Source organism: Falco punctatus (genome assembly GCF_963210335.1).
Source record: "Falco punctatus genome assembly, chromosome: 1".
Taxonomy (NCBI): domain Eukaryota; kingdom Metazoa; phylum Chordata; class Aves; order Falconiformes; family Falconidae; genus Falco; species Falco punctatus.
The window spans coordinates 119,481,007-119,505,102 of NC_137580.1; the positions used below are offsets into that span (position 1 = coordinate 119,481,007).

The following is a 24,096-nucleotide window of genomic DNA, read 5'->3' on the forward strand; positions in this document are numbered from 1 at the left end:
AGGCTGGATCTAGGCCGAGCCAGGTGGACGCTGGCCGTAGTTTGTCTCCTCGCACAGGCAGGGTTTGGATAATCTGGAGGCCTTTGCCCCAGCGCCCCGGGTGGTGACGTAACTGTAACTCTTCTTGGCCAGGAAACAAAGGTCTTGGGGGATGGAGCTGACCTAATGCCCCTTTCCTGTTGCAACCTTCCCAACAGGCCACCAGAAGAAGATCATGTTGGCTGTCAAGAAGCTCAGAGACCTCCGCAAAAGCCTCAACCAAGCAGAAGCAACTCTGGCAAGACACAAAGTCCCAGGTGCCCTGGACGTCGTCACCATCGAGTCACTGGAGAACGGGGAGTGCCAGTCCCCACACACCCCCAAAATGACGACCTTCCAGGACAGTGAGCTCAGCTATGAGCTGCAGACAGCCATGTCCAACAGCTGCCACGAGACGCTCGGCATCAAGAGCAGCCAGGGGATGTCACGGAGCCAGGAGAGCATCGGGGTGCGATCCCGGGGCTCAGGGCACTCGCAGGATAACGTGCTGTCCCGGCACCTCTCCAGCCCCTCGCAGGAGAGCCTGGGCAGCGGGGAGAGCAGCAGCAGCAGCGGGCAGTCCTGCGCACCGCCCCGCAGCAAGGAGAGCACGGCCGGCCTGCCGGGACGGCCCAGTCCCGAGCCCTACGGGAAGCTCGTCTCCCCCGAGGGGCTGAATGGCTATGCCAACGGCAGCGGGGGCAGCCCTCTCAAGGAGAGGAACCTGCCTGAAGGCACGGATCAGTACACCCGGCCGGTGGCTCAGAAAGGTGCTGGGACACCAGCAGTCACCCCCTGTACCCCTCCCCAGACCCCCAGCAAGGCGACGGCCCCATACGTCTTTATGTACCCACACGTCTCCTTGAAATCCCCGACGGTCCCTTCCCTCCTGGGAGCGGAGCAGCCCAAGACCCTGGCACACGCGTACCCCCCTGTCTCCTCCGGACAGAAGAGCAGCCTGCAGACATTGGCTCAAAAAGCCTTCTCCTACCTGCACAGCCAGGTCGGCCCCGCAGAGCCGCCTGCTTTGCCACCCGCGGCTGGGGCAGCCCCGGGCACCTGGCAGCCCGGGGAGCAGCATGGTGGGGGCGAAGGCTTCAAGTACAAGAAGCGTTCGCACAGCCTGAACCGCTACGCGCTGTCAGATGGGGAGCACGAGGAGGAGGAGGGGGCACCCACCAGCACCCTGGGCTCCTACGCCACCCTGACGCGGCGGCCGGGCCGGAGCCAGATGCCGCGAGCCGCTCTGCAGACGGACGCCAAGGTGACCCGCAGCCAGTCCTTCGCCATCCGGGCCAAGCGCAAGGGGCCTCCGCCGCCACCTCCCAAGCGCCTCAGCTCTGTCTCCAGCACCCTGGCTGCCGAGGCAGACAACGAGCAGCCCCCTGACCCCGAGCGGCAGCCTGCAGCCCCCCAGGACGTGACTGACGCGGCTGCCAGCCCCGGTGACACCGGCCACAGCAGGACAGTGAAGGGCCTGGCAGCTGCGCTGGAGGGGACACCGGGGCCGAGTCCACCCAAGCCCCTTCTGGCCCCAAAACCGCTGCACGTGGCTCAGGACTGTCTCCCCAGGGCAGATGTGAACAATGAGTCCTACAATGGCAGTGACAGCAGCAGCGCCACACTTTCCGACACCGGCAGGGACCCCTTTGAGAGCAGCAAGCCACGGAGACGGACGTTCAGTGAGCCCAGCGCTCCCATGACAGAGGTGGCTGCGCAGGGCGGGCGGGAGGATGCCTGCTCGGACACAGAGGAGGAGGCTAAGCCAGGGGTCTCCTCCTCATCCTCCCAGAACAGCTCCAGCGAGTGCATCCCCTTTGCAGAAGAAGGCAACTTAACCATCAAACAGCGACCAAAGCCCACCGGGCACCCCAAGGCTGACGCGGCTGCGCCAGAAACAGAGCCCGGTTCCCAGGTGGTGGAATCCCCCTGTCCTGCTGGGAAGGAGCCGGTGCCGCCCGCTGCCGCCAAGGAGCCGCCTGTGCTGGAGTTCAACCTCACCGAGTCGGACACGGTGAAGCGCCGGCCCCGCTTCAGGGAGCGGGAGCCGCTGCAGGCGGTGCTGAAGGCGTTCAGCATGGCGGGGCAGGCGGAGGCGGGCGCCAGCCCTGCGCCCCAGTATGCCCAGGCCCAAGCAGTGAGCATCGCGGGCCCCGCTGTGCCGGCACCGGCATCACAGGCTGGGCTGGCCGGCGATGCCTTCGATGATGACAGCGTAGAGTTCAGGATTGCCGAGATAGAGAAAAGCATCTTATCACTGGAGAAGGGGATCAAGAAGGCACCGAGCCCCACCAAGGCCCCCAGCCCCGTGGAGCTGCTCGGCACTGCCATAGTGAGGACACCTGCTCCAGGTAAGTGAGCTCGTGGGGGTGTCCCTGAGGCGGTGGTGGGGCCTGAGGCTCCCTCCCGGGTTAGCGTGGGAGGTGTGAGGACGATGTGTGCCACCGTGTGCCACAAGTCCCCCTCCTTTGCAGACGTCCCCACCAAGCACACCTCCGTGGCATCCACCAAGCTAGTCTTCTCCGGGCCCAAGACCATCTACCAGCAGGTCCTGCAGCCCTCCCGCCACACTGTTGCTCCCTGGGCGGCCACCGAGGCAGTGCCAGATGTGGTGGGGTCCCTGGCCGCTCCTGGCTCGCTGGCGCTGGAGGCAGGCAGCAAGGTGTCCCCGAAGCCTTTGGCCGCTGCCCCGGGGGCCGCGCTGGCCCAGCAGCGGCTGGAGCAGACCAACTGCACCCTGGCTGCCGCGCTGCAGGCGGCCGAGAAGAAGATCATCACAGCGGAGGAGGCAGAGAGGTGAGGCAGCGCTGGGGGCGAGGGGAGCGCTGGGGCTGGGCCCCTCGGGTGGGATTGGGAAGCTCCCAGCGAGGGCGGGTGAAGGGCTGTGCACAGGCACACGCGGGTGCCGCAGCAGGGCACACGTGCTCCAGCTCAGCTGCGTGCTGAGCTCCGGGGTCCAGCCTGGCCAGCCCAACCCCCCCAGCGCCTGAAGCCCTCGGGTGGCGTTTTGACTCTTCCCTTTCCTCCCCAGCCACCCCGGGGCCGTGCACTCGGCCAAGAACATCCTGGAAGACATCAGCAACATGTTCGATGACCTGGCCGACCAGCTGGACGCGATGCTGGACTGAGGCTTGCTCCCTCCTTCCCCTCCCCGCCTCCGGCTGCTCCACCAGTGCCCCCCGTGACAGGGGGCAAGTGGGTCCAGCACCGCGCGGTGCCTCCAGGTCTCACCAGCCACCTCCCTCCCCACACTTTGCACTGCGGCTGGGAACGCAGCCGCCCCTCCTGGCTCGCCCCTGGCTCCAGATCACACGTGCCAGCACGGCCACGGGCTGGTTTCCGAGGGGGTCAGGCGTTTCCCACCAGACTGGCAGCAGGAGAGCCCAGAGGGGCTGCACGGGCGGTCCTGGAGGCCAGGGAGAAGCCCTCGCTCCCTTGCACAGAGCTGAGGAGCCTCCACAAGGGACCTTTCTCTTTCCCCGCTGCATTGCTGAGTCCTGCCTCTATTATTTATCCCCTGCCAACAATGTGTCAAAGGAGAGACCTCCCCGGGCAGCCGCCACCGAGCTGGCTATTTACTGAGCCCCAGCAAGGCCCGACAGCAGCTAAAAGAAGACAGGGCTTGTCGCAATTTGGCAGCTTGCAGAGCGAGAAGGAACCTTTCTGCTTTATTGGTTGCTTTTCCAACTGCATCAGTGTCAGGCAGCGTGTAATCCGAGTGGATTGAAATCCCTGCGGTGGGACCCCCCCGACCCCTCGAGATGGGGCTGGCAGGATGCGAAGCAGCGGATGCTCTGCCATGGCACTGCCGGCCGTGGAGCTCTACCTGCCCCTTCCAGAGCGAGGAGGAGGGTGATGGCAGCGCCAGGCTGGCTGCATCGTGCTGCTAAACACCGGCTGCCCTCTGCCGACACCGTGCCTCCGCAAACCGCCACCCTGGTGCCTCCAGGGTGAAGGAGCAGCGTGGTTAGTGCATATTTTTTCTTTGATTTTCCTCCTCTCTCCCTTTTTGGGGGAGATGAGAGTCCCTTTTCCCCCTCCTGCTCCCTGCGGGGAGCTGCTGGCACAAACCCCGCTGCGAGCGTTGGACAGTGGCAGCCTGCGGGACTCTGCGAGATGCTTCTTGCGGCGCTGGGAGGCAGCGGGAGAGGTGACCCCGCGTGCACTGGGTGAATTCTGCGCCGCAGCAGCTCCCGTGCGTTGGGGCTGGATGCGGTCACAGCCCCGTGGCTGCAGTAGGGGAACAGCAGCGACAGCTCATCACATCCAAGTGGTAGGAACGGCTGCATAGCTTGAAGACAGATTTCTCTAGCAGGATCTGTTTAGTAGTGCATGTCTAAATATGTCCAAGAGCCCCAAACTTGGCTTGCGCTCGGCATGCCAAGCAAATGAAAGCATCGGAGCACCAGAAGGGAACCGAAGATTGTACTAAAGTGCCATTTGCTACAAAAATTCCAGACAGAGGTAAAACAATCCACATATCTCCCCCCCTCCCTTTCAAAAAATTATCAATGCAAAACCAAACTGGCAAGGGAGAAGGTGGCTGAAGAGGCAGCTGCTTCCCAGTCCTGGGGGTTTGCGACTGACTGGGCCTGTTCGGAGCCCCTCGTCCCCTTGCACGCAGCGGGAGCAGCCCCTGTGAGCAGAGCCCGCCTGCGCGGTCCGGGGTCTCCGCTCACGAGCAGCAGTTGTGCCATGGGCCGGCCGGACGGGAGGTGCCAGCCTGGCTCCTAGGCTGAAAAGCAAAGATAAAAAAAGCCCTAAAAAAAAAAAATAATAAGTTGTATCGTTGGCTGGGACTTGAGGCTAGCGTGAGGTGGTTGACACCTCTCTCCTGGCTTGTTGGTTGCTCTGATTTATCTATCACATCGCGTGTATTTAAATGACCATGTCTGACAGGCAAGTGCTACGTCATGGACCCGATTGTTTTTAAATAGCTACAACCAGTGGCACTTTATCAAAAGGTTTGCAGAAACCTTTTAAAACCGATTTTTACTCTCACGAGTCAACCTGGGACGAGCCCAGTTGTGGGTTTTCTTCCCAATGTTGACAAACTGTAAATGTGTTGGTTTTGTTTTTGTTTTTTTTTTAAAGGCCAATGTATATATTTTAAATGTGATTTATTATATATATTTACTAACCAGAACTGCAAGTCTTGTACTCTAGGGTCAGGGATAAGAGGACACTGGGGTGGAGCTGTCGCTGTCTGAGCCACCTGAGGGCAGCACCATGCTGCTCTCGTTGTCAATAAGGGAATTAAACATTTGATTTTGCAGAAGAATGCCTATTTTTTAAGCTCTAGATCTCTATTTTGAAGCTACTGTATGGTGTGTAAGTTATGTACAATGCAACTGGGACTAACTGACCCCAGCTGCACCTGCTCCGTGCAGCAAGACAGTGAGGGGAAAAAATAGCCCATGTAATCACCAGACTGACAACAGATTTTAAACCATCTGCTCTGTTTGTGTTAATCATGTGTTTCGTTTTCCACTAACATCCATTAAGACTAAATTCTATTAAACAGTGGGGCATATTTTACCCTTTTGATAGTTTTGCCTAGTTGTGTCCTTCGTGTCAAACCGCACAAGCTTGTCTCCTACTCTGAAGTTCATCGAGGATCAGCTTTATCCTACCCCTCGAGTGCGTAACATCTGGGTTTCCTCAGATGATCTCCCCCGGTAAGAGTCCTGCTGCGGCCTCCAGCGAGGCTGCTGTTCAATATGAGTCTCACCACCGTGGCAGTGACGTGGGGAGAGCCTTCCAGTGCCTTCCAGTGCCCCACTGCCCAGCTTTGGGCATGTCCGAAGCCTCAGCTACCCCTGCCCGCCAGGCAAAGCACTCCGTGGCCTCCCCGGTGACAGGTGCGGCCGCAGTGACGCAGGGTCCTGCTTCGCTCACAAGAAGCCAGGCCTCCTCGTCTCGCCACGCTCCTTTTTCCAGCACTTGCGGCGCCTGCTCCAGCTCGCCCCTGACCTTCCATCCAGAGGGCTTCAAACCAGCCGCGGCCGCGGCGGCACCGGGAACACCCGTGCGTGCCGTGCCCGGCATCCGGGAGATTCCAAGGTAAGCGGACGGCTGCTCTGTGGGAAAAGGCGTTCAGAGCTGGGCAGGTCTGCCCAAAGCTGAGCACAAAGTGGGGGAAAAGTGCCAGGATCGGGTCCCAGGAGCAGCTGTGTCCCTACGAGAGGGGAGCCAGGGAGCTCTGACCCCGGGACCCGAGCAGCCACACACAGTTTTGCCTCCTTGCATTGCTGGGTGCAAACTCCCTCGCACTCTCACTGGGTGTGTCATCCAAGACAATCATTTATTGCCGTTCATACACTGGATGCATGTGGGTCTGGGTTGGTTTCTTTTTTTTTTAATACAATTTACAACTTTTAATACAAATCAAATATTTTTTACATACATCCCAAAAAATTTAATATAAAATATACACCATTTAAAAACATCTTGATGTAGGAAATTTCTTTGTGAAGCTGCGCACCCTGACCCTCGGATACCTCGGTGGCTGAGGGGAGGGTGGCATTGGCAAGACCCTCCAGAAGGCTCCATTCATATGCCTTGGCTCCCTCCAAGTCTAGCAGGTGAAGGAGGGTGCAGGAAAATAAACACGGATGATCACCCAGAGGAGAAACCTTGGGAGGTGCCTCCTCTAGGGGAAGGTGTGGCCAGCAGGAAGCCCTGGTTATCTGCTGCCTTTTGTCACCTGCAACAGTTAGTGGCACAGGGCAAGAGCTAAGGGCTGGGGGGGAAGGTTGCTCTGCAGGAACAGCAGTGAGCAGCACGTGCAGCCTCCGACTCCAGCTCCGCTGGGCCGCGGAGCAGACCCTATCCCACCGGCCTGCTGACCCTGGCACCAGGAAGAAAAGCCGATTCCTCAAGTGCCAGGGGTAAGAGAGCTGGAGCTGGCGTTTTGTGAATTCAGTGAGACTGGGAAGGACGCAGCTGGTTCCCGCTGAGCCAGGCAGCCCTGCAGGCCCGAGAGGCGCGACACAGAGGTCAGCCTGGCCGGCCAAGCGAGCGGACGCGCTCTGCCAGCCGGAGTGGCCGGGTCCTGCCGCACTGCAGGAGCAGCCCTGCGCTCCCCCAGTGAGCTGCTGGCTCCCCGATCCCATGCAACCCTACCAGCAGCCTGGAATCTAAACACCCGCTCTCCAGCTGTGGGAACGGGGTCCAGGCCTCTGAGCACCCCCAGCCGCCCCCTCCAGCAGCCTCCCTCTGTCCCCAGAGCTCGGACACCGGCCGTACCCCCGCTCTGCTCTCCTACCAGCCCCGCGGCAGGGAGAAGTGTATTGCTTAGAGACATGCAGCACTGCGTGCGCTCTCTGGTTATGCTGAAATGTAAGGAAGACACGGTGGAGCAGCAGGGCAGAGCCTGGAGGTTCCCAGCCAGCTCCCTGCCTGCCAGGGAAGGACTAGCAGCCGTTCGTTAGTCTCGGGTACCAAAGCGGTACAGCCGTGTACTGAATTAGCGTGAGTATTGGGAGCAAAAACAGTGCCAGAATTTACCAGCTTTAGCCAGTTTTCAGAACTAGGAAGGGAGTCAACATCTCTGTGAGCTGCAAATATTTCAGTAGCCAAGCTCTGTGCTCCTGTGTGGCCCCTGACTGCCAGCCCACAACAGCACCAGTGTTCCCAGTACAGCTGGGGTCTGTTCAGAGCCCAAAAGCATGTGTGCCACATTGCAGCAAACCGTGGTTTGCAGCAGCCCTCGGGGGAAGGTCTCCCCCAGTCAAATGAAGAAGAGAGCTCCAGAAAAAAAAAAAGGGAACAGACATGAGGGCAGCAGGACGGGGGAGAGACTTCCAAACACTGTCACAGAAAGACACGACGAAGGGAGATTTCCCTGTGCCTTGGAGAGAAGTGCTTGTTGCAACCCAGTCCTGGGACTGGGAAAGGAACCATCCACCAGCTCTCTGGCAGTCACAGCTGCAAGCGCAGATACCCTGCCTGGGACGACAGACAGGCTGGTCTCGGGTTTTATCGCTAGCTCTGGCCCTCTGAAGCAGGCATTCTACTGAAGCAGAACGGCAATTTTGAATCGCAACGAGGAGGACAGTTGCAAACCTCTCTGGGGGTTGTTAAGAGCAGGTAAGAGCTGGTTCAACAGAGCTGGAGGAAGCTGAGCCATGCTGGCTCCCTGCAGACAGGCAGAGCTGCCCTCCTGACAACTTCTGCACCACAGCACTAGGGTCAAGTGCAGACAGCTTTTCTTAAAGCCCCGTCTCACCCTTCTTCTCTTGAAGCACTCAACAGCCGCCACAGGGCCACAGCAACAACGCTAGAGGGCAGGCCGGGCCGGCGCCCTGCCAGCGCCCTCCCGGTGTCCCCTCGGAGGGGGAGCTCCGCTCCTCACCTGGCTCCCAGCGCTCCAGGAGCTGCACGAGAGATGGCTCCTTTGCCCCAGGACACGGGGACAGGGAGGGAGGCGGGGGCATGCACAGGCACGCACACACATCATCCAGGAGAGCAGGCAGAGATGGAAAAACAAAACGGATTTCAACAGAGATCTCTTGCTTCAGCAGCCCTGCGTCTCCCTTGCTGGCCCCGGATACTCCTGCCAGGTCCAGGAAACCCATCTGCTCACACAGAGGGAAGGAGTCACTTAATTTCAGCATCACTATGATAATAACAAAAACCTCTAGTAATAAATAAATAAAGAGCAGCCTGAACAGCCACGAGAGCTTGCAGGCCCCCTTGGGAGTACCCTGGCAGGCTGGGGAGGGGCTGCATACCTGCGGGGGCATCCTGCTAGCAGTGCCTTGCCTGGGGCCCCCTGGAAGGTGCTGATGTAGTTTTGCAAGGAGGCTGTTTGGTTTGCACGTGTGAGGGAAAACTGCCCGAGCCTTTGGTGCAGCCACTCTCCCAGTGCAGGATGTGACTGTGTGACCCTGGCTCCAGGGAACCTGAGCTGGGAGCGTTTAAAATGGCGAATTCATTCCCAGCTTTGTTTCAAACTGCAACTTCTGCCTCTTTTGGTAACGGACCCGGACCCTGCAGAAGGCAGAAGAAAGAAGAGAGTCAGCAGGGGGAGGGATGAAAGGCAAGCAAGGCTGCCCCGCTGCGATTCCTGAGCTGCACACAGCCCCAAGAAACAGGAAAGCCCCCGGCCTGGACCCTGTGGTACCCTGGGAGGGGAACTGAATCCAGAGAGCAGCCCACATCCCCAAGTCCTGCCCCATCCAGCCAACTCCCATCTCCAAGGCCACCAGACACAGCAGAGAAAGGTCCAGAAGTTCTTCCCAGGAACGGAGACAGCAGCTCTGTCCCCATCAGGGTTCCCTGTAATCCCTGCTGCTTTCCTCACCAACCCATTTCCTGAATCAATGCTCATTAGTGTTAACTCCCAGCTCCGGCTGCTCCCTGCGCTAGGAAGAACAGCCAGTCGCTTTGCGCTACTAATTCTTGGCTTCAGCCACTTCCCGTGAAAATGAGTCCCACAGTCCAGGCACTGTGCGAAGACGTATTTCCCCTGCTGTGACTCAATGCCTCTCTGTCCTCATGGGATGAGATGGAGAGACCAGCCCTCTCCAATTCCATACTGGTATTTCATAGACTTTGGCTGTCTCCCTCTCATTGGTTTGAGATAAAGAAATTTTGGTCTCCCTTCCTGCTCCCAGTCACTGCCACTGCCCTTCCCTGACCCTCTTCCCTCCCCTGCACTTCCTCCCTGAGAGGTGGAACACGAGCTTGCACACAATAGCCAGGTGATTTACACAATGCAATCATCTTTTCCTTTTTATTCCCCACCCTGTTCCCTGTGCATCATTTTTCTGCCGCTCAAGTCAGGCTGGAGTGAGGCTCCCGCCCTTTCTCCCCACCTTCCCTATCACCCCCATACCTGATTTCATGCAGCTTGACAATCTCATTGATGATAACCACAAGGACCAAGGAGAGAAAACCCAGGAGCCACGAGACCGGGGAGATGGAAACGTCACTAAAGGTCAATGCAGAATTGAGGTTTTCCCAGAGCTTCAGGTCCAGCACAGTCTGTGCCACTTGCCCCAGCAATCTAAGATCATAAACAGACACAGCAAATCTCAGCGGAGCCAACAAGCTTCCCAGGCTCTGCAGAGCAGGGTTCGGGCCCAGATGTAACACTCCTGTGTTCACAACAGAGACCCTTCACCGATTCAGCAGCAGAGAACTTTTGCCACCCCCTGTCATTTTCCTCAGCACCAGAAAACTGGTGCTGGAGCAGGTCTAGAGCCTCTCCTCCAGCCTGGAGGGCCTCCTCGCAGCTCGGGGATACTCACACAACAGCCACAGTGAGCGTCCACCACCGGTTGGAGAGGGGGCTCTTCTTCCACAAGGGCTTGGTGCGATGGACATGGGTGATGGATATGAACACTATGGGGACAGATGGCAGAGGGGGTTATTTAGCGTCACACACGTCCAGCACTTTACGATACACAACAACAGCTATCCGAAGGGATATGGGGTTTATGTCCCTGAAACCAACCTTTCATTCAGGGTCCTTTCAGACCAGACTCCCCACAGCAATTATTCCGAGTCCCCAGATATGCAGGGTGGGTGAGAGCAGCAGTAGTACTGCACACGATTACTCACTGTGGGGACGCCAAAGGTTGTTTCACAGCTAAAACAGATCAGGCATTAGGACCAGAATCAGGAAGCGGGGTGGAGGGTGCCCCTGTCTCTGGGTCACTGCAGGCCTGCGCCGGTGGAAAACTCCAGCCAGAGAAACATACGCAGCCAGAGACCCAGAGCTGCCTGCACAGGACAGAGCATTTGCCCGGCTTTTGCTTGGGCTCTTCAAAGCAGCGTTTCCCACCTGCCAGGCAAACAGCATCCCTGCCTAGCCTCAGTGGTCTGAAGGACGTAAAACAGTACGGCACACTGCCTCTCTCTGAAGTAGGGCTGCCTCTCAGACCAGGAAGCATTTCTGTCGGCCTGGACACCCTGCACGTCTCAAAACGCAATGCTCTGCCTGGCACCAGGAAATCAAACCAAAAAAGGCACAGCACCCCACGACACAGGGGAAAGGGAGCAGAGACCCTTTAAGGCTGTCAGAGAGCAGCTGGGCCTACTCTGCCAGGCAATCATGTGCAGGCGATGAAGGACAGCCAGGAGCGGGCTCCCCACCCCTCCAGAGGGTTTAAAATGACTTCCAGCTCCAGGGGAGTCACAGCTGCACCAGTGTTGTCTGGGGGAAGGAAATGGGGTGCTTTACAAAATGGTAGCAGGTATACAAGGACTTTGGAAGCAGGAAATATTTTTGGAGAGCTGCAAGATGCTGCTAGGTGATTTGCAAGAAGGCAAAGAGGGATGCTGCTCTTCAGGTAAGAATGGAAGGGAATCAGCCATTCACCAGGCTGGTAGGAAGCAGAATCAGCCCTGAAGGCAGCTGTCTGTAAGGTTTACCAAGACAAGGGGCTCTGTGCCTGTGCTGAGAGGCTACTGCAGCATCTGCTTCTACCAGGGGGTTTGTGCCCTGGAACAGGGAGCAAAGAAAGGCAAAGAACGCAAGTTTCCCCCCCTGAGTGGGGAACAGGGGCTTACCTGTGTGTAAAACAATCAGGCCAGCTGTAAGCTTCTGAGCTACAAGAAGAGCATTGGAAAATGTCCCAAACCAGTCAGGAGCACCATCAGCATTGCTAGTGAACAAGAGGACAGAGGAAAGAAGTCAGCAGTGGGGGCTGACTGCCTGACCTGTTCCCACCAGGGCCCTGCCCTCCCCTGATAGCTGACAGAGCTGAGTGTGAGCTTGGAGCTGGGCTGTCCTAGTGCCAGGAGGCAACAGTGAGCAAAGATGCAATTGCTGAGGCTATAGGGAGAGCATCCAGCCCTCTGTCCAGCTGTTACAGCTGGATCGTGGCCAGACTCCGAAGCTTGTTAGAGGGGAATCACTCCTACCTGGGAAGGGCAAGAGCAACAGGCCCTGCAGGGTGAGGGGGAGCGTGTGCCAGGTTCAGTTCCTCACCTGTGCAGCATGATGGAGGAGCAGGCTGTGAGATTGAGCCTGGTGGCATTCACCTCTTTGCAGGACTCGTGCAGTGTGAACCCGAAGCAGATGAGGCAGGAGCAGATGGTCAGGCTGAACTTCAGCAGGAAGCAGAACAGGAAGTAGTGCTGAGTCTGTGAGTAAGGGAGAGGCAGGAGGATGAAACGAGCATGTCACCGGCCCAACCTCCCCTGCATGAACCATCAGGGAACCAGTGGCTGCAAAAGACAAGCTTTTGTACAGACGAGATTCTGCACGGCAGATAAACCCTGTGGGCGTGCTGGCACTAAGGGATTCCCTTCCCGTCCGTGTCAGGATTTTGGATAGCATGGCTCATGCCATGGATCAGTTTACCCAGTGAGCTGGGAAGGCACAGGGCCTCAGCAATGCATCAATGCTGGGACAAAGTAGAAGAGAAAAATGTGTGAATCATTTTAATCTGATGGGGTCACCCACCTTCTTAGGAATGGAAGTCAAGTTTTTTCCTGTTGCCATGGTCATAATGGAGCTGTGGGGAGGCTTGCCCAGGAGTGAGATGCTGGAAAAGGTAAGTTTGTCTCTCAGTAACAAGTACAGGTACTGTAACTATTGCTTTGTCATCTGTTTCTAACATATAAACCCAAATAACCTCCTCAGACTGCCTGGAGCATTGGCACTTACGTGGCCACTGCCTTAAGCATATGCTGTAAAAGGTGCAGACTGGGAGAGAGATGACCCCAAATGTGTGATGGGGGAAAAACCCACCTGTGGTGCCCTGGCCTCTGCCTCACACCCTAGGCTCTCCATCACACTCCAGCCAGTGCAACAGTATCAGGATTAGAAGATGATTTTCAGCTGGAGGTTCAAGCCACAAGATAACAGCAGCTCTCAGACAGCAGGCAGGGCTACACAGCAGTACACAAATGCTCCTATCTGTGTTTCTAAGCACCTCATCCAAGCAGGTGCTTGGAATAACTCTTGCAGCCTTTTTAGCATGCTGTGGGTGGTCGGCTTTCTTTTAATGTGGACACAGTGAGGCTGGGGGACCGGTCTGTGGATCCTGTGGGTGGGAGGCAGGAGATGCACCCTGTCACAGACTCACCTGAGCAGTGGGTAGCAGAAACAGGAGAGCCACACGATGTCTGTAGTACTGAGGATGGGGGGCAGCTGCACCAGGCAGGAGAGGAACTGGACAGGAACAATGCAAAGTGAAGAGTGTGAGCAGTGCTAGGACAGTCTCATTGCCAGCTCATCCCAGTGTTTTGGGGGAGGACAGTGGCATTTTGGGTAACCAGGCTGCCACTGCAGAGCCCCTCCACATGTTCCAGGTTTCTGGGGCAGGTGCTGCAGGGGATGCTTTTCTCCAGGGGAGAAAACGGTTTGAAAAGAAACCTCTGTAGGAGGGTCTGGCTGAAGGGGCAATGCTGGCTGAGATCACGTAGTCTCTAGCTGTAACTTCCCCAAACATGCCGTGTAAACTTGGCTGAAGGTTCTTTTCCCCTCTCGTGTGGCTGTCCCACTGCAGCCACCCATATGCCCACTAGTACTCCTGTTATCTGAGCTAAATGCTGTCCCCAGCCAGGCCAGGACTCACCTGAATGACAACCAAGGTCAACTGGCACTGCAGCAGGAAGAGGAAACACTTGCGGATCCCATACGTTGCATGCCTGGCCTGGAAGGAAGCGCAAGCCGTCAGAGCCTTTGCTGTGATGGGAGCAGTTGTCAGCCAAGAGCAATTATTGGCAGGCAGGGGCAGAAAATGTGGGCTGCAGGGGAAGTGGGAGGGGAGAGGATCTGGACACACTGTCAAGCAAAAGGGGAAGGTCTCCTCTCTAGATGTAGAGGAAAGGCAGATTTTAGGCAAGGAGTAAGTTTGTTTAAAACTCCTAGCTTTTTTGGGGGGGGTAACACTGCATGGTTGTCTGGCTAGGGATCTCTGCAAGTTTATACTTTTAGTTGAACAATATTAATGTTCTGTTGCTGCAAGGCACAATTCCCAAACCGTACCCTACACCTTGGACCAGTAAGATCAGGCAGGAAGAGTATCTCTGTGCTTTGTGAATAAAGGACAGGAGACACAAGCAAAACTGACGCTGACATTTTACTGTGGGCAACTCAACAAAAATGCTTACATGAGCTTTGCTCTCTGTGAGCTGCAGGCAGAGGGGTGAGTACTACAGAGGGGATGTGCCTGGCTTACCTGCTCTATAAGCCTTATGATGCTGGTACTCTCTTCTTGGCGGAAGGACATGGAGCAAGGCAGGCTGTTGAGTTGCCCTGAGAGCTGCAGTGGTGTGAGCTCATCAGAGACATGAGTCATGGTGGTGCTGGTGGCATAGCCAAAAGTCTCCCAGGAGCAGCGAGATGGGTAGAGAGGGTCCAGTGCTATACTACAAGGACAACACAGGAGCGTTAGTGAAAGTTCTCATCCCAGAGGAGAAACTATGTTTCACTGCAGAGCAGCTTGTAAAATTGGGCTGTGCTGTGCCATGCAACCTCGGTCTACCTCACTGGCAGAGAAGTCCTGAGCTGTGACATGAATTTAGGATCAGCCTCCCTAGGCTTTCAGTTATTATCAGAGAAATAATGAGCGTATTTGGGTTTGTAGCTTAAGGTCAACAAATTGGCTGATGCAGAGGGGCATTTCCACTCTTTCACCCAATGAGAAGCATCTGTAACACCAGTTGGTGCACAACACCTCAGCATGCAAGAGTAACATCCTCCTTTCAAAGACAGAGCTATCTCTGTGTCAACAGATCTAGGTCATCATCCCATCCAATACCTCCCTTACGGAGACAAATGCCGCTAATAATGGACAGAGCAATTGTGAGCATCTCCCTGCACAAGCCACAGGTCTGGTCTGACTCATGGCTGGGCACTTGTTAAGCTCAAGGCAAAGGCAGCTGGAGGAGCCTGGATCCTGCCCCACCTGATGTCACTTTGCAGGAAGAGGCAGCTGTTCCGCAGGTTGGCAGAACTTCCCAGACAGCAAGTCACCTCCCCGTACTCCTGCATGATCTTGATCATCTCGCACATGGCTGCAAAGGGACAGAAGGAGAGACATAGTGCGGTGTCTAATTACACACACAACGATGCAGTGTTTCACACACCCTTTTCCAGTCTAGATAACAAGCAGCCAGATCTTTTAAAACTGCCCCAAATGATAGTCAGCAGTCATGTATAGTGAGATCCAAAGTCAGAGTACACAATTAGATAGCTAATTAATTGCGGTCCAAGTGCCCTGTATACCTGCCCTTGGCAGGAGCTCAGCTGTGATTCCCAGAACTGTGACCCAGAGATTTGCATCTCTAGCACATCTTTCAGACCAGAGCCGTAGGTACAGCCTGGGTATACAATATAGACTGCTTCAGCATCAAAACAGCAGAAGTTAAATAAACCTAAATAATTCAAACCTACGACAAGTACACAATTTTAAGTTCCATGCAGCAGCACATCACTACTGTTCCAAGTCTAAAGGAACGGAGCGAGTGTAACGAACCACTCCGAAAGCAGTGCCGCGTTTAGCCGTACTCCAAGCCAGCCCCTGCTCCTGTGCTCCCACCAACACCTCTGGCCTTCATCAATCTTTTTATCAACACCCTCCCAGGGCCTCTAAATCAAAGCTGCTGTTTGATCCAATTTTTCTTCTGTAGTTCTGTGCACAGTGCTCTGTGTAGATATGAATTTTCTAGAATGCTCCAGGCAAAAAAAAACCCAAAACCCAACACCCCCCCTGCAGATTTCTGTGTAAACAACTTAAGTCGCTAAATGACTGGTGCAGCCAGATCTGCAGCACAGGGGTTAGATGAAGTGGGGAACTGCCACTTTGTCAAAAAGAGAGAGGAAATCTATTGGACACTGACTGCTCAGGCAGACTGGGCTGCAACTGGTTCTCGCTGGCATTCTGTAAACTGTGCCCAGAGGTACATCAAATGTCAAATCGTAATGATGCCTAAATTGTAATGATGCCTAGCATTTTACTGTGGACTGGACAGGTATTAGTCAGCTAAGCACTCAGCCCCTTAGAAAAAACAGTATCTCTCAGAGAGATAAAAAAATGTTGTCCTTTCTGATCTCTGCAATCAAAAACTCTGCAAAGCCGCAGAAGGTGTTAACAGCAACTGCCAGAGGAAAATTCTTCTGGGAAGTGATTTCCAAGTTATATAAGGCAGTGAGGGTTGTGAGCAGAGATCAAAGTCTACTCGCACACTGATAATGCTTATTTAATAAAAGGCAGTAGCATTTTGGATGTTTGCTTTTGTGTCTCTTACGCATGCAAATTGGAAGGAGTGGTTCTTAGTCCCACTCTGTAGCTAGGGAACAGCCGCATTGAGATGAAGTTAACACCTGGCTTCCCACAGATAGTGACAGAGGGTCATTAACATCAAGATCTCCTAGATTTCTGGACCGTAACCCCTTCCCTTCACCCATGCCCACACTCAGACGAGCCAGAGCAGATGGATGGGGAAGGTACTCATGGGCAGCAGTAGGACAGGCCCAGGCCCTGTGCCACTTACTCTCCGGGGTGCAGTCTGTGAAGAGGGGCACCAGCAAAGGCACGTTGTCTATGTTCTGCAGGTGAGGTCTCACCTGGTGGATCCCCCTTGGGAGTTTGGCCTGAAAAAGAGAAAGAAGAGACTAAGCAGGGGAGTATGGGTGCGAGGGAGAGGCATTTCAGAGGGAACTGCTGAAGTGAGAATGATGATTCCCAGAGTTCTGCAACTTCAAAATCAGATACAAACTGATGTTCCTGCAGACAGAAGCTGGTTTTCCCAAGCCACTGTGAAAAGTTTTCTGCTAAAGTTCTACACTGACATACTAAGTTATCTGTGCTTGCCCTCAGGGTTTGTAAGATCAGCATGATAAACCTGTGCTCAAGGATTTCCAAGGACTTTTTTACCTGTGTGGAGAATGCAGTCAGAGACTATGTGCTGTCTCCCAGCAGCTAGATCCATTTCAATTGCAGCCATACCAACACACAGCAAGGCTGTCTGCTTTCTAAAACCAGGCCTAATGGATTTTATTTTTTAAAAAATCTGCATCCCTGATACTTCTGTAACTTCTGCTGAGCGTGTCTGAGTTCTTTATAAGGCAGGAGGAGCTTGTCCCACACTCTTGACTACTGGGCAGCACCAGACGCGGCTAACAGCTGGAGGACAGACAAAGTTTCTTCTGTCTGCACGGAATGTGGGGACGTTCCCACTCCCCGCCCAGCACATGGGAAGGGGACCCAGGCGGACTGAGATGCAGCTCTCAAGGCCACCCCATGTGTGGTCATCTCCGTTCCTAAATTCCAAAGAAAAGACCTGTTCAGCAGAAGTGATTGAGAGAATCCCAAACTTCCCGGGCTCTAGATACCAAGCTGGAAGAGGGCTGGGGAAATCAGGAGTACCAATGCAAACCAGTCAGTCAATCTGGTTTGAAGAGGCATTCCCTCTGGGAGTAATGAGGTGATGCTGCTAGCCATGACAACAGTACAAGATGTGTAGGGAAAGGGGCCCTCACCCTGTTACAGTCCTCCAGGAAGCTGGGGATATCGCTGTCTGTTGGCTGAAAGCTGATGAGATCCAAGTGCCCTTCCTCTTCCATCAGCAGAAGCCCCTCCACGTCATCTCGAGAAACTGGAGCAGAGAGAAGCAGCATAAACAATAAGCACAAATGTGCCTCTGCCACCCCTGTGCCACCCACATGGTATATTCACATGGTGCTGCAGAAGCCAGGAAACGTGAGGCCTGATTTTCTAGGTTAGCAACACTTAGATCCTACTCAGTCATCTAAAATGCAGTATTTTTAGATGACTAATCTGTTCAGAGGTAGATATGCGAGCCTAGACTCTCCTCTTTTGAGACAAGATAGTTTATTCTGCTTGCTTTATTCTTCTAGGGGAAGAAGAAAGCAAAACCTCACCTGAAGTAAGAAAAAAAAAGAGCAATGCACAGGCGAGAGACCCTCGGTGCCTTGACCAGGGCCCCAGCAGGAACCAAAACCAGTAATAAGCAGCTGTAAAATCACGGCAGCTGGTGCACAGAAGGATGTCTGTTTCCAACAACTGCGGTACTGACTGGGTAGAAAGGCTATAAATATAAGGCGCTCTTGCTCACACGCACACACACACCTCAGGCCCATCCAGTTTTGTGCTCAAAGCTCTGAAGGATCAGGTACCTGGTGAGGACACAGGAACCTATGAATGGGTTTAAAAGAACCATCCAGGAAACACGTGGCATTCAAAGTGGCTTAGGCGCGGTTCTCTCACCCTGATGTAGGTCATCATGCAGAGAGCCAGCGTGGCTGGGGCTAGAGGGAGGGATCTCTGAGCCAGGCACATCACCGTTAGGCGTTAAAGATATGTGGCAATTCCAGCCAGTTTCAAGACCCATCTTCTCAGCAAACACCTGTAGGTGAGCAGACAAAAGATTTGAGCGTTGCTATCCAGGCCAGAGTATTGCAGACCAATGCCATATTGGAGCGTAGGTACCTTCTGGACCTATGACCTAGCTGAACCAGATTAACCTTAGATTGCACTGGAGCTAAACTCTCCAGTCAGACATCCAGGGGACATGCAAGTTCAGGGGGTTCAGCAAAGACAGCTTACCTTGCTTTTGAGCTCATCTTCCAGGGAGAAGTAGACAAAACGAATGCAGGCATTGACCAATCCATCAATGAGGCGGACAATGTCAAGACGGGCCTGATACTGAGATGAGACCATTCCCATGAAGATCTGTCCGCTCAGAGCCTGGATACAGTCTTCCTTCTCCATCACTTCCCCAATCCCTTCTTCAGGCATGCAAACAACACGCAATCACATTGAGACACAAGGGCATCACACAAAATACACGTGGTGGGAGAGGCCACCAAGGTAACACCCAAGGGGACAGTACCCAGACACACAGCAACATGTAGATACACACATACACACGTACAGGAGGAAAGAGGAAGAGAGATCCATTTGTCCCAGCATACCCAATCACAGATGTGGTTTCAGGACATCCCCACATACACGACCGAGAATATACAAGCGTGAAACAGCAAGCATGGAAAGGAAAAAGACAAACAGAACACGGGGATCAGTCACAGTCTTTCTAACTGGGGCAGAAAGGTAAAGGATGTGTGCTGCATAACGTTCACATGTGCATTTTTAAACACATCATACTGTGTTTAAATAACACGGCAAGTCTAGCAGGGGCAGAGTGGCATCAGAGTACGAGGGGCTGATGCAAAGGAACTGGACCGTGGTCCTTCCAGTGACATTGCAGACACTCCCAAAGAGCCTGCAAAGTTTCTTTGACAGGATTCCTTCACCATCACCAGATCAGCCTGGGGTGAATGGGAGCTGGATGCAGAATAAGGAACAAAATAATAAAACACTTGACGCTGTTGGAAAGTGTGCCACAGGTGGGACTGAAAAGTGTTTTGAAAACACTGTCACAACTGCCTCCCGGCTGTTGGAAACCCCATTATTCACATTTTACAGAGTAGGAGACCAAGGCAGAAAGAAAATTAAGACTGGTTTGCTGGAAGAGCCTCCAGAACTTATGTAATGGTTGGTATATGCTTATTTCTCACTTTTCATTGCCGTTCTGGAGAAGTACAATTAATCTAGTGGGAATCAGTTCTTTCAGCACAGCAACAAACTCTATCAAGGGAGAACAGCCATATACCACCCTACATTTAATTCCTTTGAAAAACCTAGTATATGTGATAAAATTAGAAAAAAGCAAACCAAGTATCGAAATACCCAGAAGCCTTGACTTTCAGTTGTCTGCTTTAAGCAACAGACTTCCCACAAGTAGAATTTCTCTGCAAGCTTCAATAACTTAACTAGAAACATACCTACCAGCTGCTACATCGTTACTTCCTCTGGAAGCGCATCTATTTCAGAAACCCTTAGTTCTCAATTTCCATCTGCTACTCAGAATAACAATGTTCTTACAGCTCTAGAACGATCAGAAAGCAAGCACCTGGCCCAGCAGCAGACCTTCCCATAGACAGCACAGAAGACACGTACCATCTGAGCTCCAGCTATTCCTCCGACTGCTCTGTTTGATGGGTGTCGTCCCCGGGAGATCGCAGCATGTGAAGATAGCACTCTGCCCAGGGACCTGCACCAGTTCTACGCACTTGCCATTGAGCTGAGAGGACAAGGCACAATGCATTGGCTTGTATGCAAAGGCAGAACAGTATCCTGAGAGGCAGGCTCGCTGGTAGAAATCTAACACCTTCTTCCTACGTGGAAGAGAAAAAAAACAGACAAAGTTAGCAGAAATGTGCCACATTTCTGACAACGTACACTGTAGTTCAATGTAGAAATCACTAGCTGGGTATTTGGAAAAATGTGTTCCATAAGGAGTGGTCAGAGACTCTGAAAAAGACTTTCCTTACTGTTTCTGCATTCTCTGAGCTTCGGGCACTACAGGGCAACAAAAATACATATTCCAGCAGGGGCAGTGGTGAATGCTTCTGTTTGCTCGTCAGACAGACTGATAACCATGAACACAGCACTCTTTGAATACACTTATTAATATAATATGCTCTATATGGCTGCCAGATGACACCGAGCAAGTTCACTGCATGACATGAGAAGCTTAATTCATCAGAGATAATTTTTCTTTAGGGAGATAAACACCAAGGAAGGATCTGCGAACCCTGACAACAGTATCTATGGCAGAGATGGTTACAGTAACAGACTTTTTCTTCTATCCCCTTTCAGAGTGTGGGTCCCAGGAGCTGTATGTGAAGTCTCCATTTAGTTACTATTCGGTCACCGGAACGGTGTAAAGTTCCTTCTCTTATGTTGAACCCACAAAGGTAACAAATTAGACCATACATGGGATTTTTAGTTTTCTTACACCTGAGGATGGGCAGACTTAGAAGAACAATCTGCTGCTAGTCAATGAAACTAAACGTTACTGGTCTGCCCTGCTAGCAGAAGCAGAAATTTAGCCTATAGATGAAAACGCAACAGACACTGTCAGATACTGCAGCAGGACTAAAAGGGTGTGATGTATTGTGGCAGACTGGTTTGAAGCTGTCAGCAGCAGGTAGAATTGATCGCTTTGCATTTCGTGTTAAGACAAAGCATTTGTCTTGAACAACAAAAAAGATTCTCTGCCACCAGCATATGACCTGATTATAATTCATGGTCCTACTACATGGTACAGTCAGAGTTCTCTTAGAGGCTAATATGTTACCAGATACAGTAAGAAGTGGCTTAGTCTTACAGTCCAACAGAGTGCTTGTTGCTATCTAATCTCTTACACTGCTGTAATTATAACTATTAATTATAAGCAGAGACAGCTCATGTTCATAACCTACTTGAAGCTTCTATTAAATAGCTTAACAGGCATCAGTAAAGGGAATTTTAATAAAGGGTGAGCAGGTTCCCTCTGCAATTTATTTGCAGCTCCTGAATGCACCAAATGACAAAGCCACCCACCTGTCAGAGCCAGAGAGGGGGTAGATATCGGTACCGTCCCAAAAGTCTGTGCAGGCCTCAAGGATGATGTCAGCTGTCCCATGAGAAAACATCTGCTCAGTGCCTGCAGTGTAGGAGAACAATGAGTCAGCATCACACACACAGGCTCCCAGGAAAGGGATATCATACCGACTGCTCCCTTGTTTGTTAAAGGCCACTGTTCCCACAAACTATCTTGATGCACTCCAGATATCCCCTTTGTTGAAAGTTTTCAGTCTCCATTAAAAAATTATTCAAGACTGGATGATATGTATTCAGCTGCTATTTGTCTAACTGTGAGTTCAAACAAGGCTGTGATAAAACGTGAGCCACGTAGTCAGCTCCTATTCTCCCCTTACGCTGTGTAACAGTCCTGCTCCTACAAAAAGTGGGACAATATCTTGCTCCTGTATCCAACAGAGCAAAAGAAAAAAATACTCCTGTGTGCCTCTTGCGTGAGTACAAGCACCAGTGATGAGCCTATGGGGATCAAAGTCTCTACACTGGAAAGTACATTCAATTTTAGGCCAGGTGTGGATCTAAAGGGCAAGAGCTAATCTTGAATACCTTCCATTCAAGCAGCAGAAGATAACTTAACAGCATGACCCATTAGATAGCAGCCTGCTTCACAATGGGTCCTGAAAATGTGTTAAATCAGGATGGGTCAAAAGTTCAACATAACAGACTCTAGAAAAGTAATTCATGTTGTGATCAGGGAAGAACTGAAGATCGATGGACGTCACAGCTTGTCCTGTTTTTTTCTTCTACTACTTTACTCTTTAATAGAGACTTAAAATCTTTAGTTCCCTCTTGTAGACAGAGGTGTTAAAGTGTTTCTCAAAGGTGTGTGATACCACTTGTCTGAGGCAGGTCCCAGACACAGGACACAAGTTAAAGGATGCAGGGCTGCCTCCCCCTCCATGCTTCCTGCTCCCTTTCATTTGCACTGATACATTAACATTGCATGCACGTAGACTTCTCTGTCTAGGTTCCCTCCTCCAGCTGCTCTGTGACTTTGCCCCCAACAGCTTCAAAGCTGATCTAATGAAAAAAACATCACTGCCAAGAAAAATGAGCCCAAAGGCTTCTTGCAGGCATTAGTTGCTGACTGCAAATGCTCACACTAGCTGGTGAAATCAAGAGCCAAGAATATCCACTCGCACAAACCAGGCAGGGACCTTCAGGAACACTGGAGGATTTTCCAAAACATAGCAGCTCTCTGCTTTCTGCTATAAATAGTCATCACATGCCAAGTTTATCAGCATAACAAACCTCCAAGACGAATAGGAGCTGTGTGTGAAAGAAGGAGCCTGTCTCAGGGACATAAAGGAGTACTTGTGCAGAGCTCTGGTTAATTTTATTGTATAAACACCTAATCCTTCCCACCTTGCTCCTGCGGTCAGATAGTCCTTGCTTGGAAAGAGGGAACAAGAGATGTTTATTGATTCATGCAAAACCTATGCCCTGGACACAGAGCAAGGGCTTGCAGATGACCACACACACAGACATACCTACATTCGTGCCTGACAGCAACTGCAATCCATTTCCCATTGAGTACCACCAGCATCTCACACAACAATCCCTCTAACGGATAAATGACAGTGACAGTACGTGCTGTAAACTGGAAAGAGTTCATACAGCTGTCATTACCAGCAAAGTGAGCCCAGCCTCTTCCCTTCCTAAATCATGAACTTGAAGGCCGGTATTTCTCTGGCACAAGGGAGAAAACTAATGAATAGGACAGAGTATGACTAGCCATTCATGGCTGCTGGGACTCGTTAGGAAGCACCGAGCTGCTACAGTGAGCCAGTGAGACAGAGCAAAAGGAATCAAAGAGTGCAGCTATTGCAAAGAAGACAGAGATGGTATCAAGCCATTTTAGTCCACTGAAGATGCCGGTGAGCCCCTTATTTCCATGTGGTTACTATGGATTTGAGATGAACACTGCCAGATAGCGAGACACATATTTCAATGGAATAGCAAGAGAATACAGAGATAAGCTACCTCCTATTCCTGCTAAAACTGTAGAATTTATTATGTATCTCCCTTTGACTTCAGCACATCATGGGAGTGGGTGGATTCAAAGATTTATTCACAAATAGCGTATCAAGAGCGGTTAGTTACGATCACCTGGTCTGACTTTTCTGCATAAACAGAGCCATTTGATTTCATCCAGTATTATCTGCAAAATCCATTCTTTCCAGTTGTACACATTTTAGAAAGTTTCAAGGGACAAGACTATCACATGAGAGGTGTTCCAACGGTTAACTAACTCCCCTGGCAAAATTCCTCTTAGAATTTACTCTAGACAGCATAATCCAGGTCACACACGTATTCGTCTGAGCTCCAACTTCTAAACTAAACCGTTTAAAAATGAGGATAAGGAGTTGAAATGAGGCAACATTAAAGGTCTTTCCCTACAGTAAGAATCTCTGCATCAGAAAAAATCTTTCTCACAAAGGGAAGACAGCAGCAATCAGGACAAATGAAAAAGCTCCTCCCCAGATTAAGATACAAATTAGAGAAGAACTGCACAAGAGAAGACAGTTTACCTGGTAAATCCTGGCCAGCATAAATAATCATGTTTCAGATTCAATACTGAACATATGTCAACTCCAGAGAGCCAAGTCCAGGCAATTTAAGGTATTAAGAAGAGACTAAGAGCTCTGACAAGCAAGCTGTTAAA

General features: G+C 52.4%; 2 protein-coding genes across 9 annotated transcripts in view; one reads left to right on the forward strand and one right to left on the reverse strand.

The window, feature by feature from the left end:
* CASKIN2 (CASK interacting protein 2) overlaps positions 1-5,567 on the forward strand; it is a 41,349-nt gene extending 35,782 nt beyond the window's left edge. For all 4 annotated transcript variants that reach the window (XM_080376389.1, XM_080376391.1, XM_080376390.1 and 1 more), the window contains 3 exons: positions 198-2,369; positions 2,493-2,814; positions 3,050-5,567. In XM_080376389.1, coding sequence (XP_080232515.1) covers positions 198-2,369; positions 2,493-2,814; positions 3,050-3,146 — 2,591 coding nt within the window. In that variant the 3' untranslated portion in view covers positions 3,147-5,567. The remainder of the gene's footprint in view (positions 1-197; positions 2,370-2,492; positions 2,815-3,049) is intronic.
* A 797-nt stretch (positions 5,568-6,364) lies between these two features.
* Positions 6,365-24,096, reverse strand: part of TMEM94 (transmembrane protein 94) — a 52,297-nt gene continuing 34,565 nt past the window's right edge. For all 5 annotated transcript variants that reach the window (XM_080376436.1, XM_080376434.1, XM_080376435.1 and 2 more), the window contains 16 exons: positions 21,393-21,495; positions 19,965-20,182; positions 18,552-18,733; positions 18,213-18,351; positions 17,465-17,580; positions 16,477-16,576; positions 14,889-14,997; positions 14,160-14,349; positions 13,554-13,631; positions 13,062-13,147; positions 12,437-12,518; positions 11,960-12,114; positions 11,539-11,633; positions 10,275-10,368; positions 9,860-10,030; positions 6,365-9,012 (listed from right to left, as the gene is read on the reverse strand). In XM_080376436.1, coding sequence (XP_080232562.1) covers positions 8,940-9,012; positions 9,860-10,030; positions 10,275-10,368; positions 11,539-11,633; positions 11,960-12,114; positions 12,437-12,518; positions 13,062-13,147; positions 13,554-13,631; positions 14,160-14,349; positions 14,889-14,997; positions 16,477-16,576; positions 17,465-17,580; positions 18,213-18,351; positions 18,552-18,733; positions 19,965-20,182; positions 21,393-21,495 — 1,991 coding nt within the window. In that variant the 3' untranslated portion in view covers positions 6,365-8,939. The remainder of the gene's footprint in view (positions 9,013-9,859; positions 10,031-10,274; positions 10,369-11,538; positions 11,634-11,959; positions 12,115-12,436; positions 12,519-13,061; positions 13,148-13,553; positions 13,632-14,159; positions 14,350-14,888; positions 14,998-16,476; positions 16,577-17,464; positions 17,581-18,212; positions 18,352-18,551; positions 18,734-19,964; positions 20,183-21,392; positions 21,496-24,096) is intronic.